This window comes from Protopterus annectens, chromosome 1.part0 (assembly GCF_019279795.1).
Source record: "Protopterus annectens isolate FY-2018-M chromosome 1.part0, PAN1.0, whole genome shotgun sequence".
Classification (NCBI taxonomy): Eukaryota; Metazoa; Chordata; order Ceratodontiformes; family Protopteridae; genus Protopterus; species Protopterus annectens.
Window position 1 is genome coordinate 1,052,356,007 of NC_056725.1, and position 19,980 is coordinate 1,052,375,986.

At 40.6% G+C, this 19,980-nt stretch overlaps 1 protein-coding gene across 1 annotated transcript in view; it reads right to left on the bottom strand.

The window, feature by feature from the left end:
• The window catches only part of SMC6 (structural maintenance of chromosomes 6), a 1,850,548-nt gene that overhangs the window by 1,727,534 nt on the left and 103,034 nt on the right, over positions 1–19,980 (bottom strand). The window contains exon 6 of the mRNA XM_044068538.1: positions 2,819–2,880. Within this exon, the coding sequence (XP_043924473.1) occupies positions 2,819–2,880 (62 nt within the window). The remainder of the gene's footprint in view (positions 1–2,818; positions 2,881–19,980) is intronic.

Here is a 19,980-nt window from a genome sequence, read left to right on the forward strand (position 1 = left end):
CTTATTGTTACATTAGCGGGTTCACAAGAAGGTAAGGGCAGCTTTTCATTCAAAAAAATAACTCTCATCTGCAACAAACAGGGAATCTTGGCAACCTAAGGATAACTTTAAGGAAAAAAAGGTCAGGTCCAGTGGTGGCAATGCTTGGACAACTGCATTTCAACAAAGAAGAAATCAAGAACTTTGGCACAAAGTTGTAAAAGATATTGTAGTTTCTTAGAATTGCTGGCAAAACACTGTTCTACACCCTGGATTCTACACCAATTAAATTATTTTTCAACCTTCCAAGGTAGGAATCCTAGTTATAGGCCTACTGGTTTCTTGTAGAATACTAATTGCCTGCACAGACCATAAATGCCTCTGAGAAACTAACCTGAAATCTTGCAAGTCAGATGGTACTGAATTTTGAACAGAGTTCCCTCCTTTTTAGTGAAGACACTGAAGACACACAGGGAATCCAGGGCTTATCCTGGGCCATATGGACTAGCTACTAGAACCATGCCTGTTTTAGCATTTACTCTCTCCTAGCTTGCCTTGAATCTTGCCTTGACCAGAAATTTATGAATGAAAGAGAAAGGCATACTAACCAGCCCTTGTTAACAGTGGTGAACATTACAATGGCTGTGCTAGAGTCCCTGAAAGGATAGTTAAGAAGAATGCTAGACATCGATGGTTTTCTTTTCACTCAGACATTCACATCTGACAGAGTCTCCAGTCACCTTAAGAAATTCTCACTTGCCTAGTTTCCATTTTTGGTAAGTGCTCAACTTTCTATTTAAACCATCTGCCAGTATGCTTTGTTTGTTTACGGGCTTATGTTGGTTGTAGGTGACATTTGTAATGATGGTCACATCTCATACTTCCATAACTAAGAAGCTGTCTCTTAGAGCACTCTTAACTGAAGGCTTTAAGAGCATACAGGAGTACTACCATCTCTTGTGTATGTGTGACAGTTTTGGATGTCTCTTGCCCAGCTGCCCAGAGCTTTGAAGTGGCCAACATGTGTTCCATAAACTACATCCAAGATATCTGTGGTCAACTCCTAAACAGGGTATGGGATGGTAAAGGAATATGTGGGTTGCTACTTAAGACTCAAGTGCTGGCCCTACAAAATCCTGCAGTACCAATGGAGCTTTTGCATTTGCAGTCCTGCTCATGGGACCATCACAGAATGGTTGTTAAGACGTGATGCAGGACCTTCAGAAAACATCTCCTAGTTAGGAAAGGCCAGAAATCAAATGCACAGAATTGTCTCATTAACAAAATCCTGTCCAGAGCACTAGGATGCAACCAAGGAAAAGTAAGCTGTCCATCTTCCACCCCCTCCCCACAGGTGGAATGGAAAGAGGGATCAGGGTTCTTGGCTGATTAGACTCTTACACAGCCCAGAAAGGCCTAGCTCTCACGCCGATGAGACAAATGAGCCAAATTGACTGTCAGTAGACGAGCCATTGAGCAAGGTTCTGGGGTTGGATGTTTAAAGAAGGTGTAAACCTGTAGTCTATGAACTAGACAGTGATATCCTCTTTCCGCTTTGTTATTTGATTTGCATTTAGAACAGTTAGCAAAGAAAATAAGGGATTCACAAATTCAAGGGTACAAATGACATGGTAACAGAGTTAACTTTACTTGCAGATACTATTTTGTACTACATAAATCCATAAATGGGCATTCTGTCATTGAGGAACATTTTGAGACAGCATCAGGTCTTTTCTGAATATAAAATAAATGAAGTTAAAAACAGTCGATAATGGCAAACTGTGTGTCCATGAACGAATTGGTTCAACAATACCTGCACTTCTGGGGATACAAGAAGAGCACTTAAGTGTATAAATACAAAAGGGTTTTCTTGCGGCAGCTAAGGATATGCGAGGACAGACTAAACAAAAGATAATACAGGAATTAAGAAATGGAATTGATTACGGTTATAGATAGTAAAATACAAACAGTGAAAATGTTTTAGCCCTTTTAATATTATAGGCTGATCAGAGGAGAAGTTGCGGATCATAATTAATGAAGAGTTTAAGGAATTATTTGGGAGGGGAAAGCACCAAGTGAGAGAACTTGATTCTGTCCACAGAAAAGGGTCGTTTAGAGTTACCCGATTTAATGGGGCTTTTTAAAACTACACAATTAAAGGTTCATATACATAACAAAAATGGATAAACCAAAACAGAAAAGGTCGATGGCAAAATGGTAAGGAGAGTTGAGAACTAGACACAGATCAGGATTGTGAAGGCTAAGTACCAATTGCCTTTTCTATCAGTAATTGATAACAGAGTGTTGGAAAACAAAGGGATAGGGGGTGCTAAGTGAAAGATCATTTCTTTAAATATGAAGTAACTTCTGTCAAACCTATCAACTGCTGCTAGTTACAATGACCCCAAATTTCTTTAATTACAGTCACAATATTGGCTGTTTTCAATGCTGTACCTCATAGCAATTTTGTTAAGTCTGTTAAAATCACCTTATGAAATGTCACGTGGCACATGTAAATCAAATTACTTCTACCATCTCCAAAGTGCATTTTTAAAATCTATGTATGTAAATCAGCTTTACAGCACATCTGTAACTTCACAGCTTTGTAATACAAGTTCACATTCCAAGTATAAGGACAATTTCACTTAAAAAAAGCGGGGGGAGGGCAGCAAAGCAGAAGCAACATTTCATTTCCCAAGCAGACTGAATTTCACAACTCCTGGTTAGTGAACACACACTGCTTCAGACTAACCAAACACTGACAAATACTTAACACTGTAGAAAAGAAAAGGTATATAGACAAAAAGCACAAGAGCAACAATCTTTTCAAGAACCATACCTGAATATTAAAGTGGTCTAGAACTGAAATAAGTTCTTCTTTCTTGGAAGAAACTATGTGCCCTGCAAAAAAAAAAAAATCAACAATCATAAAAAGGGATAGAAAGCACCCTTACTAGACTCTTAAGTTTTCAATGCCTTTCTGTTTTAGCACATATTGTTTTAGAAAATTATAAAATACTACTGACCTATAAAAAAATGATGTTACGATCTGCACAAATGGTGCAGAAGTAGGGGATCCTGTTTACATATTCAGATAGAATTCAGCAACTGTTTGGACTTTTATAAAAGCATCAGCACTTCTGGAAAGGGGTCTGTAATGGGTTGAATGGATGACAGGATGTTCCACACTCTTGAAAGTGTTATAGTGAGGTGATGTACAAAGCCTATAGCAAAGCTTTCATGTATAGCCCAGAACCCTTTGTGGTACAATGGCCTAGCACAAAACATTCTGGGATGAACATGAACACATTTCTATAAGTACATATCACTCTGATGTCAAAACACAAAACAATGGAGGAAGTTAGGTAGCATCCACAGTAAGGCAGGTCTGCTGACTCATAACACTAATCCCTTCAGGGATTTCACCTAAGGATTGAGTGACTAAGAGTATAGACCAAAAACAATATAGCATTACAATATCAGATGATCTAGAGCTATGATAAAACTTTAATGGGCCCTTAACTGGATTAGTCTTCTCTGCCTGTCGTAATCATCCATTTTCTTAGGTTATATCTCACATTCAGGATTAATATTTCCCCAACTTATACAAAACTCCAACATCTAAAGGATGTCACAGGAAACATCCACTCATAAGGGAAAAGAAAGAAGTCCTGACTAATCAAGAAGATTCCTGATCAACTCGTATACTAACAGCCGTTATACTAAATGCCGTTGGATCCTGCTTGATGGATCCCTCTTTGGGCTGAAACCCAAATAGTAACCACCAGGGCAAAGAAAGCCACAGGGTCACGTACACCAATAGCTTAAAAATACAATCCTGGAGAAATGAGTTTCCATAAGAAGTTCATCTCCTAGAGTCACAGATAAGGTAGCAATGCTTGGTGAAGATGTGCACCAAGAAACAAGTGGCTGCAGCACAGATTCTGTAAAGGAAATCTAGTTTTTAAGTTTTTAAATTCTTAACACATTACAATTAATAATGTGAATACACAGCAAGTGATGCATATTAAGATATACCATGAATAGTACGTCAACTAATTTTTAATTTATTTATATTTACTAACATTTGGTTACCAGGAAAGTGCAACTGAGTAGGTGCTCATTTTCAGTGGAGGCCCGGGGAGAAAAGGTCTAAAGCATTACAAAAACATTTAGCCTGAGTGAAGGAATCACATCTGTTCTCTATGAGCATCAAACGAGATCTGAGGTAATGTTGGGGCTAGGAGGGCATTATAGATATGGGGAGGCACCTGAACTATTGATCCTGAAGTCCAGAGTGGCCAAAGTCAGATCCAAACATCCATCTGTTGAGGAATGGATGGAAGAGGTGATGCAACTTGCATGACAATGATTTAATATTTAGCAAAATTTTAGCCAGTTTAGAGAAATTAAAGGTAAGTAAAAACAGGAAGTGCAACATGAAGTGGGAAGAAAACAGGGTCATAGCATATTTAAGACAGAGTCAAGGGAGAAAAACTGAATAAAGTAGGGAAATAAGTAAAGAAGAGGGAGCAAAGAGGTCCAAGATATGAATGAGTACTTGTTCATATTTTAGGATGTAGTTTACCCTGGGGGTTGAGAAAGAGCAGTTACAGATTTTGGTTAGTAAGTCATTCAGAGTGGTTTTAAAGGAATGAAGGGAGGGTATTAACCTGATGGTACGGGCAAGGAATTCTAACCCTTAGCAACATGGTACAGGTATAGACCACTTCCAGCAAATTTGATAGGTTTATGGACAGACTTTTTGGTCATTGGATCGTAATGTCTAAATAGGAACACAATTGTGTAGAACTGTATTCTGTGCTGGACAAGCATATGAATGCTGGATAATTTTACATGTGGTAAAAAGCTGTGTATAATGTTAGTTGATGGGGTAGTTCTAACTAATTTAGATTTTTTAGTATTATACAATGGTAAGTTCTGAAAGGGGTATTTGCTATGAATGTAGCCACTTTATTACAGCATTGTTACAGTTCTGCTACTTGTGATACCTGGAACTTGGCAGCATAAAGTGGTGAGGGGAAGAGGTAAGTAACGGAAAGTGTAGCTTTAGCTTCATTAGTCTGAAAGTTTTTAGCTCAGTAAAGTATCCCAATTTCTTGGCAATTTTTTAGTGCAGTTTTATATATGCACATTAAACTTATCATCCACTATCATCCCTAATAATTTGCTATGAGAAGGGACTTCAATGGGTGCATTAAGAGACCAGATTTTAAATTTTGTTTTTTCATGAGAGAAGGATTTGAAAAGAAAAAAGTAGTAGGTTTTTTTCTTTTTTTTTGAGGGTTAATCATGAGTTGTGAGCTACAAAGCCACACTTCACCAGCTGTTAAAGCTTCCAAAGTAATTTTTGGAGCTGTTCCAAGCTGTCTGATGTGTAGAAGTGTGTGGAGTCATCTGTGTATTGTATTAGGGAAGCAGTTTTTTGTGTGTGTGTGGGGGGGGAAGTGCTGGGGAGAAAATTAAAAAAGCGAGGGGACCAGGGATAGACTTGCGGTATACCAATCGTGACTAGGGGGTATGGAGAGAGAGGGTGGAGGGCCATTTTACTGACCGATACCTACTGGACAGGTAGCTTTTGAATTATACAAGGGTGGGCTGATATAGACCCAAGTGTACTGGATTAAAAATCCAAAACCAGGCAGCTAACTGATGATTGTGTGTGTGTGTGTGTGTGTGTGTGTGTGCGTGCGCGCGCGTGTGTGTTTTAAAGTATTCGACTGGGCTGTTTTTGTTTATTTTTATACAGCTCATCATCAGTTCGAAACTTCAGCACACACAAAAAAAAAAAAAACAACTGCTGGAAGCAGACACAGAATCCAGACAAAACTAATCCAGGAATCCACACAAGCAGCAAGTTATGGCCAAGCAGCAACACAGTGAGGAGATTTACATTGGTGGCTGGAAGTAAATATGGCAATTTTATAACATTGCTCTAACTTTTAAATTATTAAGAATGTGAGATGCACAGAGAAGAGTTGGAAACTGAAAGGTCCTTTCAAGCAAGTCTGACAGGTAGCGCTACACTCTGTATAGGATGGAGGGGTTTTGATGAGTCTTTTTATAGCCTGATGAACGTGAAACTCAAATTTCAAGTTGTTGTCTACAATGACCCCAAGCATTTTTGTGAGCTACCATTTCTAACTGTGTGCTATTTAGGGGGGTAACAGTAAAGTTGAAATTGCATGTGGAGATATATCTGGAGTGAATAAAAGTAATTTGGGCTTTTTTACTGGTTTAGAAGAGGCTGACAACTATCAAGCCAAGATTCAATGGATGTGAAGGATTCTTGTGTAACCTGCTGAAGTGTAGACAGATTCTGATCAGAACAGATGAAGGCCAAGTTACCCACAAACTGAATTAAGGCAGAGTATTTAAATGTTGTATGGTGGTCATTTATGAAAATGCTGAAAAGTAAGGGGCCTAAATTAGATCCTTGTGGCATACCTACTAAGACAGGAAGACAAAAGGATTATTCAGTTAGCCACTTGATTGTTTGTAATTTATAAAACAGTTATGAAACCACAGAAGAACGAAATTAAAGTGGCAAAGTGTGGACAGTTTATGGAGAAGTTTATTATGAAAGATGGTATTAAGTCCTTTAAATAAAAGTCTAGGAAGGCAGATGAGAGCATGCTGCCTTTGTTCTTTACTGATTAATGGAACTGATAAAACCTAGCCCTGCAGTTTTTGTACTGTGATTCTGAAAACTACACCACGTTCTAAATATCACAGCAGAAACCATGAATGGTTGCGGAAAGTACAGTTGTGTACACTTACCATAAATGTAGATGTTCGAGTGTATTCACTGTTGCAGTCATTACATTTGGGTAATCTGCTGGCAGGTTGCCCTCAGTCGGCCTGATTAACAAAGTCTTGGGTCCTGCATCAGTTGCTGTCCCTTCTTCCATGACGTCAGCTCATCAGGGGTATAAAACATGCAGCCGACGCTATTACATCAGTTTTTCTTGCCCCAGATGTCAGGTGCCCCCCAAATGGGGAGCAAAATATATATATATATATATATATATACATATATACATATATATATATATATATATATATATATATATATATATATACATATACATATACATATATATATATATATATATATATATATATATATATATATATATACATACATATATCTATATAAATAAAAATGCAAATGTTCGTTTGTTCAAAATCTTAAATCTCCGAAAGTTCTTCACAGATTGCTTTGAAATTTTCACACAATGTTGCACTCAAAAACACGTGTGTTTTTATATACCTACTATTATATAGATGTCACACGTTGCATTCGAATACGCGCGTGTTTTTATATACCTACTATGGATTCTGTATATTTGTATACAAATGTGCAATTTTATATGTTTTTGTTATAACTTTCTTTCTTCTTTTTCAGTACAATCGATCTGCTTTAGTTCATCCAAATAATGTCTCGCAGAAGATCAAACTTAGATCGTCGTACTCGCGGAGTGGAAGCAGTGCAACGAGTAATTGCAAATCAAACTGAGGAAGAACGAGCGAAACAGACAAAGAATGGCTCAAATACGTGCAGAAGGAAGCAGCAGAGCGACGTGCAGCCAGACTTGAGGATGCACGGTTGCGAGCACGGCGATCGCGTTCTGCAGCTTCAGATCTGCTTCGTTCTCAACAGAATGAACACGACAGGCTGAGAGTGGCTGAGACGTCAACGAGAAAGAGCAGATCAGCGTCAAACACAACTCCGTGCTCAGCAATCACGAGATTACAATCGCCTTGCATTCCGGTACAACCCAGCTGATGATTATAGTTTGAGCTGCATGTTCTCATCGGCACTATGACTGAAGTGTGTCCTTATTGCAAGGCTCTGAAATTTAATGGGAGAAACGAAAGGAATGTGTTGCGCCGCCGGAAAAATTAAACTACCTCAACTTGGAGAACCGCCAAAGCCATTAAAAATTTTGCCGTATATACCGCTGAATCAAAGCATTTCCTATCTAATATCAGGAAATACAACTCATGCTTCCAAACGATGTTGTTCGGTGCAGAAATCTTAACAGCTCAATTCATGCCAACTTTCAAAGTGAAGGACAAATTTATCATAAAGCCGGCTCCCTGCTTCCGTTCCCAGATGGTAAACATAAATTCCTACAAATGTATTTCATCGGTCATGGCAATGATGAACTGAATACACGCTGCGGAATTTCTACCGGCATGCAAAGGTCCATTGTTTCCCAACTGCAGGAGCTTCTTCACAAAAAAAACAATTTAGTGCGTTTGTTCAAAACAGCAATTGACATGATGCCATCTGATACACACAAGATTGTTATTCATGCTGACAAAACGCCTGCTGGAGAACATGTGCGAAGATTCAATGCTCCAACTATAGACAAAGTGGCAATTGTTATAGTCAGAGATCAATTCCAACCTAGAGAAATTGTTCAATTGACAACAGTTGCAGAAACTCATCGATGCTACGATGCCCTGCAATATCCAATCATTTTTTGGGATGGTGCCGATGGATATCACTTCACCGTTAAGATAAATCAAGTCAGTGGCGAAGAAACAAATATGAAATGCAGCGCAATGAACTATTATTTATACCGATTAATGATTCGAGAGAATGAAGACAATCCCATTTTGAAATTCCATCAATTGTTTCACCAATACATCGTAGATATATATGCAAAAAACAAAACAGAACGTTTGATATTCATCTGTTTGAATCAGACCAAACTTCGCTCTGAAGAATGCGTTCATTTGCGAGATGCAGTTGTAAATGACGGTAATACAACTAACGTTGGAAGACTAACGATTTTGCCATCTTCATATACAGGCAGCCCACTTCATATGCATGAGTACGCTCAAGATGCAATTGCATATGTTTGTCACTATGGGCGTCCAGAACTATTCATTACATTCACATGCAATCCAGCTTGGGACGATGTACAACATCTCTTACTTCCTGGGCAATCACCGGTGGATAAGCATGACATCACAGCACGTGTTTTCAGATAGAAGTTGAAATCGCTGATGGATTTCATGGTAAAACATGAAGTGTTTGGCTCTGTGCACTGCTGGATGTACTCAGTGGAATGGCAAGAGAGGATTGCCACATGCACATATACTAATCTGGCTCTATAACAAAATCACTTCAAATGAAATAGACAATGTAATATGCGCTGAAATACCCGATGCCGGCGTCGATAAGGATTTGCATGAAGTTGTGACGAAAAATATGATACATGGACCTTGCGGTGCACTGAATCCAAATACACCATGCATGATAGACGGAAAATGCTCTAAGTGATATCCTCGAGCATTAATATCCAACACAGTTACAGGAAACTATGGATATCCTTTATACAGAAGAAGATCAGCAGAAGATGGCGGTAAATTAGCAAGCATAGAAATGTGAAACGGTGACATCGAAGTAGATAACCGGTGGGTTGTTCCATATTCGCCTATGCTATCGAAAGCATACAAAGTGCACAAACGTGGAATACTGTAACTCTGTTAAATCGATCAAATACATTTGTAAGTACGTGAATAAAGGCAGCGACATGGCAGTTTTTGGCGTGCAACCAGAAAGAATCGATAGAAATGCGGTCATACATATCGATGAAATCACACAGTATCAGGCTGGAAGTTACATAAGCAGCAATGAAGCTGTATGGCGAATTCTTTCATTTCCCATACATGAACGAAGTCCAGCTGTTGTTCACTTAGCAGTACATCTAGAAAATGGACAACGCATTTATTTTACAGCTGCAAATGTGCAACAAATAGCCCTGAATCCACTGGCTACAACGTTAACTGCTTTCTTCACGTTATGTCAAAATTACGCGTTTGCAAAAACACTGCTGTATTCAGAAGTGCCTACGTACTACACATGGAATGAGAGTAGAAAATCATTTGAACGACGCAAACGAGGAGAGCGAGTCGACGGACAACCTGGCATATTCAAAAAAACCACAATAGGCAGACGGTACACCATGCTTCCCAATCAAGATGAATGCTTCTTTCTTCGCATGCTGTTAGTAAATGTGCCCGGTCCAACGTCTTTCCAGCAATTGAGAATTGTCAACGGCGTTACACATGCCACTTTCCGCAGTGCATGTCAAGCTTGAATTTATTGGAGAACGAACGACACTGGGATGTATGCATTAATGACGCGTGCAATATGTCACATCCAAATCAAATTCGTGCATTGTTCGCAATCATTTTGACCGCCTGCTCTCCATCTCCAACAGAGTTATGGGAGAAATATAAATCACACATGGCTGAAGATATTTTCTGAATACGCAAGGAAAATTCAAATATGAACATGGATTTCACAGCAGAAATCTACAAAGAAGCGTTGATAATGATTGAAGATTTGTGTTTAGAAATCGCAAACAAAGTTCTCAATCAATTGGGAATGCCATCACCGAATCTATCTGCTGCTGCTTCGTTCGATGTAGAATTGCGTCATGAACAAAATTACAACACGGGTGATCTTTTGTCGTATGTGCAATCAAATATTCCTAAGCTAACGCTTGAGAAAAAAGGCATTTACAATCAAATAATGCAAACGGTCAATAACGGGGTTGGAGAAATCTTCTTCTTAGATGCACCAGGAGGAACTGGTAAAACGTTCCTTATTACATTGATTCTAGCAGCAATTCGATCCCAACATGGTATAGCCTTAGCTCTTATGTCATCCGGAATAGCTGCGACATTGCTACCAGGTGGAAGAACTGCTCATTCCGCTTTGAAATTGCCAATGAACATGCAATTCACTGAAACTCCCACGTGCAACATTTCCAAAGCATGGGGAAAGTATTGCAGAAATGCAAACTTATTGTTTGGGATGAATGCACAATGGCGCACAAAAAAAAAATCGCTCGAGGCTTTTGATCGATCATTGCAAGATTTGCGTGGAAACATCAGACCATTTGGGAACGCATTAATATTGCTTGCAGGAGATTTCAGGCAAACATTACCTGTACTTCCTCGATCGACACCAGCGGACAAAATAAATGCTTGCCTGAAATACTCTACTTTGTGGCGACACGTAAAGATGTTAAAATTAACTACAAATATGCGTGTCCAGCTGCTAAACGATCGATCAGCTGAGATATTCTCACATCAATTGCTGGAAATTGGGAACGGAAAGGTGCCAGCTGATCTGACCTTAGGACGAATTTCATTGCCTCATAACTTCTGCAATTTACTGACGTCAAAAGAAGAATTGGTTGAAAAAGTATTTCCCAATATTCAAACCAATTATAAGAATCATGATTGGCTGACTGAACGAGCTATTCTTGTGGCCAAGAACAAAGATGTCTACGAACTTAACAATATTATTCAGTCTAACACTCAAAGCGAGGCAGTCACATACAAGTCAGTCAGACACTGCTGTGGAAGCAGATTAAGCGGTTAATTATCCAACAGAATTTTTGAATTCACTATATGCCAGGGATGCCACCACACGTACTGCAATTGAAAATCTGCGTGCCAATTATCATGTTGCGAAATATCAACCAGCCAAAGCTTTGTAACGGGCACACGGCTTGCAGTAAAAAAATTAATGAGCAATGTCATAGAAGCAACAATCTTGACAGGACCTTTCAAAGGTGAAGATGTCCTCATTCTTCGCATTCCTATGATTCCAACGGATATGCCATTTCAATTTAAGAGACTGCAATTCCCAAGTCGACTGGCGTTTGTAATCACCATCAACAAAGCTCAGGGCCAATCTTTAGAATTGTGCGGTTTAGATCTACACACGGATTGCTTCTCACATGGACAATTATATGCTGCGTGTTCTAGAGTTGGCAAACCAGACAATCTCTATATCTGCACAGACAATGGAACAACAAAAATATTGTATACCCACAAGCATTGTGAAATTAAACATATTAGAAACGTGCGCTCTCTCTTTTCTTTCTTTTCCATTTCACCAGACTGAGCCACAGCAACGCGTGGCCGGGTACAGCTAGTACATACACATATATATATATATATATATATATATATATATATATGTATGTATATAATTTAAAACACAAAATATATACCTCCAAACAAAAGCAAATACACCAAAAAGGCTTTTAAGCATAGTAAAAGAAAGGAGAGGTATAGTAAGAGAAAAACAGGGGAGGCTTGAGGATGGGTAACCAGGACTGCAACAGTGAATACACTCGAACATCTACATTTATCGTAAGTGTACACAACTCTACTATGTTCTTCGTGTTTCACTGTTGCAATCATTATATTTGGGTAGAATCCCAAAGCGATGGTTGGGAGGATGGAGTTATACAGCATTAGGAGCAGCTATAAGGCTCTGCAAGACAGCAGTGGCAAAGCCAGCTCTGGATTTGGAGAAGAGAGGTAAATGGTAATGTTTGGTGAACATATGAACTGAGCTCCAGGTAGCAGCTCCTAGAACGTCTCTGGTAGGAACCCCTCTGAGAAAGGCTGCAGAAGTAGCAGCAAATGCCACCAATAGTTCAGATTTTCTTCGAGATTTTGTCCTGTTTAAGTAGAATCTAAGTTGTTTGTGTAGATCCAATGAATGCAGAATCTGCTCACCCTTGTTCTGTGGATTGGGAAAGAAAGTTGGCAGATGAATGGTCTGACTAAGAGCCACACTGGATACCACCTTAGGCATGAAAGATGGATTGGTCCTGAGAACCACCCTGTCCGGATGAAAAATAATGAAAGGCTCCACTGCCATAAGAGCATGTAATTCTGAAATCCTTCTAGCTGAAGTGACTGCTAAAAGGAAAGCTGTTTTCCAGGAGAGAAATTTTAGGCATGCAGTAGCAGCTGGCTCAAAAGGAGGGAGAGTGAGTTTTTCCAAAACAAAATTGAAGTCCCATGCAGGAGTTGATGCTCTCCTGGGAGGTCTTAAATTTTTGGCCCCTCTGAGATACTGCTTTAGCAGAGGATGAGAGAAGAGGGGAGGTTCTGTGTTGTAATGTGCTGAAATGGCAGAGGCATAGATTTTTATGGAAGAAAAAGATAGGCCCTTGTGAAGCATCTCAGTTAAGTATTGCAGAATCTGAGGAATATTGGGCATTGCTGTGCTTATTTCTTGTGATTGGTTCTAGGCACAGAATCTTTTCCATTTGTCACCATAAGATTTTCTAGTACACTAGGCCTTCTAGCCTCCAAAATGACATCCATCACAGGCAGGTTTGCTGAGGGATGCCAAGGGTGAAATTAGTTGATTAGCCACGCTGCAAGATTCAAAGTTTGGAGCTGTGTGTGCAGAAATGAAATCTGTATCCCTGGGATACTATAGTTAAAACCCATTTGTCCTAGGTAATAAGTTACCAGTTTCGTGCATGAAGTGCCAGTTTTCCCCCCAAAGGGGCGGATAAAAGTTAAGTGCTTGGCGATTGTAGAGGGAAGTCATTGAGACGGTTTACCATAGGGAGGTGCCTTGCTGCTTCCAGATTTGGAGGTGGAGGCACCCCATTGTTTTGTTCTAAAAGTTCCTTGCGACTGAAACCTGGAGCCTTTGGACTGTCTTGATTTGACTTAAGCGGCTCTCGAGGGGACTGGAAAGGACCAGTTTTTAGTAGGCCAGTGCCTACTAAATCTTGGAGGTTGCACTTATAAGAAATCTTTCATAGTTTGCATAGATTTAGCTTTATCTTCCATCTTTTTTAACACTTCTTCAGCCTTATTACCAAAGAGACGGTCCTGTTGTAAAGGAGCATCCAACAATTTGGCTTTAACATGGTCAGGCAGAGTTTGCTCTTTGAGCCAAGCATGCCTTCTTAGCACAGATCCAGTTACAGCAGCCCTACAAGAGGCCTCCAAGGAATCAAAACCACATTGCAAAGTATGTTTTCCAACTTATTCAGCTAAATGTAATAAATCCTGCAAATTTTTATTTTCCACACAGTCAGAAATTATCATTATTTTCAGTAGTCCCATGATATGCTGTTGACATTTAAGCATAATAAATTGACAGTTTAAAGCCCTGATTGCCAACTTTGCAGACGTGTAAACCTTCTTATGCCATCTATCCAGTGTCCTGGAATCTCTATCAGAAGGGGTAGGATTTTTAGCAGTAGAGGCCTTAATGCCCTTGGGACCCTGAGAAATGGTTTCAGTGTCAGCAATAGGATTTTTGAAAAGGAATTTGTGGGAGTCAGGAACCCTGTAGTATCTGTCTGGCTTAGGAGCCGAAGGCAGAGAATCAGGAGTCGTACTAGATTCTGAAAAAACATCATCAACAATGTCTAGAACAGGAGGTATGGCCAAAGGCCTATGCTGAGGGAGAAGAAAATCCCTAAGTCTCTTTTTAGATTCAGAGAAATCCTGACTTTCCCAGTGAAAATGTTCCCTTAAGGTATGTAAAGTTTCCCCCAAAAGAAAAATCCTCAGGGGGAGAAGCAGAATGAATGGAATCTTCTGCATCAGAATCCTCATAAGTAGGAATAGACAAATCCTGTTCATTAGAAGAGTCAGAAGAAACAGAATCCTGTTCAGAAGATTCATAGTCAATGTCTTGCATAGGCCTCTTAGAAGGAGAGGGGTTGGCTACCCCTAATCAGAGTAATTAAATCTTCTGCTATTTTGATCATTTGTTTTTTAGGCATATGGGCCTGCATATGTGGCCCAGGCGTCGTTTTTTTACACACAGATTTAGATTTTGGCCTTAGTTTTGAAGATGGCGTCAGTCTAATATACAAATCTGCAGACCTGAAAACACCCTCAGAAGCTGGTGCCTGCACAGCGGCTCCAGACCCATCTAAGGTAGAGACATCCACGGGTTCCAAAATTGAAGCATCTCGCGGCATACCGGACTCTGAATGGGTCTCGGTAGAGGCCTGCGAATCAGAAGTAGCAGGTATCAGAGGCTGCGAAAGTGCCTCACTGAGTACTGGTGAACCGGCGACTGGCTTAGGAGAAGTGTTGTCACCGGTTTTGGACCTCGACGGTCTGTCTCGATCTTTTTGTTTGCGTTTTTTAGGTATTCCGGTAGTTGGATTGCTAACCGATGACATTTCTAGATAATTAAATCTTGAGCCAAAATATTTAGAAGTAAAAATATACCAACGTTTAATCGTGCGTCTATTAAATTTAGCACAAAACCGACAGCAAGGCACGTTGTGGTCAGGGCCTAGGCAAGGAATACAATACAAATGAAAATCCTTATGAGATATTTGCTTCCCACAAGTAATCCAATTATTAACTTTTACTAACATCGGTAAGGAACAAGTAAAAATTTCCCCAACGGGGTACTTAGTTTTTAGTTGAAGACTTTGGTTCTGAAACTCAAACAAAAATTTCAGGAGTCGGCCGACCGGCACTTCGAACTGCTTCGGGCACCGCGCGGCAAGAAAGGCTGATGTAATGGCGTCGGCTGCATGTTTGATACCCCTGACAACCTGACGTCATGGAAAAAGGGACAGCAACCGACGCAGAACCAAAGACTATTAATCAGGCCGACTGAGGGCAATCTGCCAGCAGATCACCCATATGTAATGACTGCAACAGTGAAACACAAAGAACATGCATTCTGTTGCCATTACGGTGCTGAAGTAGTTGAACTTGGATACATTTTTGTAAAATCTTGGATAGTGGAGTCAGAGGGGTACTTGAGCTGTAGTTAAGGAAATCAGTGGCCTTTCCCCATTGGTGCAAAGGCAGTATATAAGACGTCTTGATACCTTAATTGATTTACTACAATAGAGATAGGAAGTGTTTGCTGCAATTTTGAGAAACTCTGCCAGGATAGATAGATAAATAAATAAATGGAGTTGTATAAAGAACTGGAAGTTCAGCAATATTCCTCATGCCTTGACCTTTTTCCAAACAAGTTATTTTCTTGACTGCAGTTTAATCATTTAGAATGCTGTGAAAATTTCAGTTATCTTCTAGGGTTGCTTCATTCAGTGTTAGCCATTTCAATTTTGACCACCTGAGTGACAGCAAGGTAGTTGCATATGAATGTTTCTACACTGAATTTAGACAAACTATGTATACAATTAAAGAGGTGTTGCTTAGGTGTGCTTGAGGGTTGTCTGCACTAAATATGTCAGAAAGAGGGTTGTCTGCACTAAATATGTCAGAAAGAGCAACAGATACAGAAGAATCACCTGTGCTGAAGCTAAATACTGGCAGCCAAACAGTTTCTACATGCCCAAAGATGCTACCAATTTATCCTGCTTAAGAAAAAGCATGCGCAGAGTAACCATTAAAAACAAGATGCAATAGATGTTCTGTCTGAAACTGCTAAGATCAAGAAAGGAAATAAAACAGTCCGTCTAAAACAGGACAGAGAATAAGAAAGTAAAATGATCCCTTCAAAACTTGCAGCTCCTATGGGTTACCCTTGAGTTACTCTGAGATTAAATGATCTGCTCAATTAGTTCCTTCAGTGGGAGGACTTATGAGCTGTAAAACATGGGCAGCTTTAACCTAGTCTAAAATCTAGTCTTTTGTAATGTTTATTTAAGCTAAGGTGAGCTCAGAAAACTACCTCCCCCAGCTCAGAGCCCAAGACTGAAGTCAGGATTCTAATAAAAAGAGACAACTTGTTTTATACTGGTGGGTGACTTAACTTGCACTGGAAGGGGTAAGAATGAGACTCTCTAAAGCCTCACTGTGAGGGTGAGGATGCCGCTTCCTCTTTTTAGACAAGCCAGCCATAAAATACTAAGAGGGTGCTGGGCCTGCTCAGATCATCATTAAACAGATATTAAAGAAACTGGCAGAAAAACACCTCTCTGAAGAAAAAGGCATCCAGGGACTTGTGCTTGAGCTCTTCCTTAATGCAGGACAATGTTAGTCACACAATTCTTTACTAGCACACCACTAAGAATGAAATCATAGTCGGATCATGAAAACAATCAAAACTTCAGCTAGAAAATGGTAAACTATTGCAGACATAAATTCTAAAAGATTATTCTTGTGTCCATAATTCCTGAGGTTTTTGTGCTCATCTATAACCTTCCAAATAAGGTGGGACTGAAATTGGGAGAAGGGAGATGAACAGTTACGGCCCTAAGCCCCAGAGACAGTAGAGAAGTACACCCTCTTGCCACACATGCTCAACCTATAGTTTTTTTGTAAGGCTTCAAGATGACAAAATGTTACTGCCTCTGACATAATTGCTAGATTAATAAGATCACAATAGGTTTCTTGACAACTACGCAACCCACTCATGTTGGGGCTTCTAAAAGAGAGCTCCCTGTTTTGGGGGATGAAAGGACAAATCAGGGTGCCTTCAGGCGGTTTTAATACAATCTTTAATGACTAGCTATAGAGGAGATGATAACTCTGGGCTCCTCAGGCTTCTTCACAAGTAGCTCCACCACACATGTCTGATATGACAGAATATGGCTTGAGGCCAGTCCAAATTGCTCCTCATAAAACTAAGGGTTGCTCTAAAAGAGGGGTCATATGGAGGTAAGGGAAGGGGTGGACTCATGTCCCCTGTCTGAGAGATTGACTCCGGTTCCTCTAACTCTTGAAAAGTGCCAGAGTGATTCAACTTGTGCAAGAGAATGTACAAAACTGTCCTGGCAGGCCATGTTTGCAGAACTCCTGACAGCAGCCATCCTTCTAGATGAGAGGCAAGGCAAAATCTTCTCCTTTCTTTGTCTTCACGTGGCAGGATTAAATACAGAATACCTGCAGCAACAGACAATGACCATGCAAGTACAGGTTTTGACCAGCAATATGATCACCACAACAGCAGGTTCAAAATCCAAACTATGTATGAGGCAAAACCAAAAAAAAAAAAATCTGAACTCTGGGAATATGAGCACATGTACAGCAAAATGTTAGTCATGGCACATGTTTGGATGAGCACATATGTCTCCTAACAGGAGATGTCAGATTAGTAGAAAAGGTGAATCCAACCAAGCGTTACCTACAATTGTGAGAAATTCTACCAAGATATTATCACAGTTACAGTGGTGGGTTTAAGTTTCAGAAATTATTTTGTAATAGAAGCAGGGATTGCTTTTAAAGAGACAGTAATTGCCTATGAATTAAGTTCCAACCAAGGGGACCCCCCCCCCCCCGCCACAAAGGGAATACCTCCAGTAGGACTTAAAACATGCAGGCTTCTCAATGTCAGCTGCAATGCCAGTCACATTCGGTTCCTGTACTATTGCTAACTAGCATATGTTCAACATAAATGCATTGCAGTGAGGGCAAGGGGGGGGGGGGTGTCAATCTGTCAAGCAAAAAACTCTTTGCAAAATATAAGAAAGCAGATGACAGCACTTACAATGCACAAATAATAACCTTACATACACATCCAACAAAGGGGAAAGTACAGTTGCTTACACTTACCATAAATGTAGATGTTAGAGTGTATTCACTGTTGCAGTCATCATCTGTGGGTTATCCCTGCTGTGGTAGCCCTCGGCTGGCACAAATATCAGAGTTAATGTTTTTCTGCATCGGCTGCTGTCGCTTAACCGATGTCAGGTTGTCAGTGCTATAAAGGCAGCCGATGCCACTACATCAGTTTTTCTTGCCCTAACCAGTTAGAAGCCCAAGGAAATATGGTAAAGTGGTCCTGGTGGCTAAAACTCACCGTAAGAAGCTTATGTCTACCTATGAAAGAGGATATAAGGGGGAAGGAAGGGGGGAATGCAGGACTGCAACAGTGAACACACTCAAACATCTACATTTATGGTAAGTGTACACAACTGTACAGTTCTTCATGTTTCACTGTTGCAGTCATCACCTGTGGGAGGATTCTCAAAGCTAAGGAGAGGGGTGGTAGGATTAGTAAGAGACCTTGGCATGGGTCAGCATGCCCTGCAGAGGCAAACCCTGCCCTATCCTTAAGAGTCGAGAGGTAGGTGGTAATGCTTTCTGAAGGTATGGACAGAAGTCCAGGTGGCAGCTTCTAAGAAGTCCCTGGTGGGAACTCCTCTGAGGAATGCTGTGGAAGTGGAGGCTGCCTTAGTGGAATGGGTACGAACAGACTTAGGGGGTGGTTTCCCATGTAATATGTAGCAAAAATGGAGAGTGTGATATCCTATTGGAAATGGTTAATTTGGAAATGGGCTTCCTCTCTGCCCCTGGGGCAAAGCTGACAAGAAGTTGGTCTGTTTTCCTGAAGGGTTTAGTAAGGTCCAGGTAGTATCTGAGCTGTCTGTGCATGTCTAGTGAGTGGAAAAATCCCCCCCCCCTGTTTTGAGAGTTAGGAACGAAGGTGGGTTGATGTATGGCCTGGCTGAAAGTCACATTAGATACCACCTTGGGCATAAAGGAGGGGTTAGTCCTCAGGGAGACCCTGTCTGCATGGAAAATGATGAAGGGCTCAATGGTCATCAGTGCCTGAAGTTCTGAAATCCTCCTGGCTGAGGTGATAGCTAGTAGGAAAGCACTCTTCCAGGAGAGGTATCTCAGTTCTGCTGAAGCAGCAGGTTCGAAGGGTACTAAGGTTAGTTTTTCCAAAACATAATTCAGGTCCCAGGCTGGCGTGGGTGTCCTACTGGGAGGTCTGATATTATAAACCCCTCTGAGGACTTGTTTAATCAAAGGATGTCAAAACAGGGGCTGATCTGTATCGAAATGAGATGAAATGGCTGAGGCATGGATTTTAATAGAAGAGAAGGAGAGGCCACTATTGAGCAGCTCCGCTAGGTAGTTTAGGATAAGAGGGATGGAAGGTTGTGAGGAAGTGTACCCCCCCCCTCTGGACTGCCTCCAGAAGCAGAATCTTTTCCGTTTCCCTGCATAAGATTTTCTGGTGCTGGGCCTTCTGGCCTCTGTGATAATGTCTAGGACATGTATGCTTAACAGGGGGGTCCCCTGTTTGCCTTTACAGTATTAACCATACTGACAGTTTGACAGTCTGCAAGTCTGGGTGCTGCATACCCCTCCCCACCTGAGTCAAGAGGTCTGAGAACAGGGGAAGCTGCCTGGGAGGCTGTAATGTCAGGTTGTGCAGTAAGGGGTACCAGTACTGTCTGGGCTAATCTGGAGCAATGAGGATGGCCTTTGGTCTTTCCTCCCTTC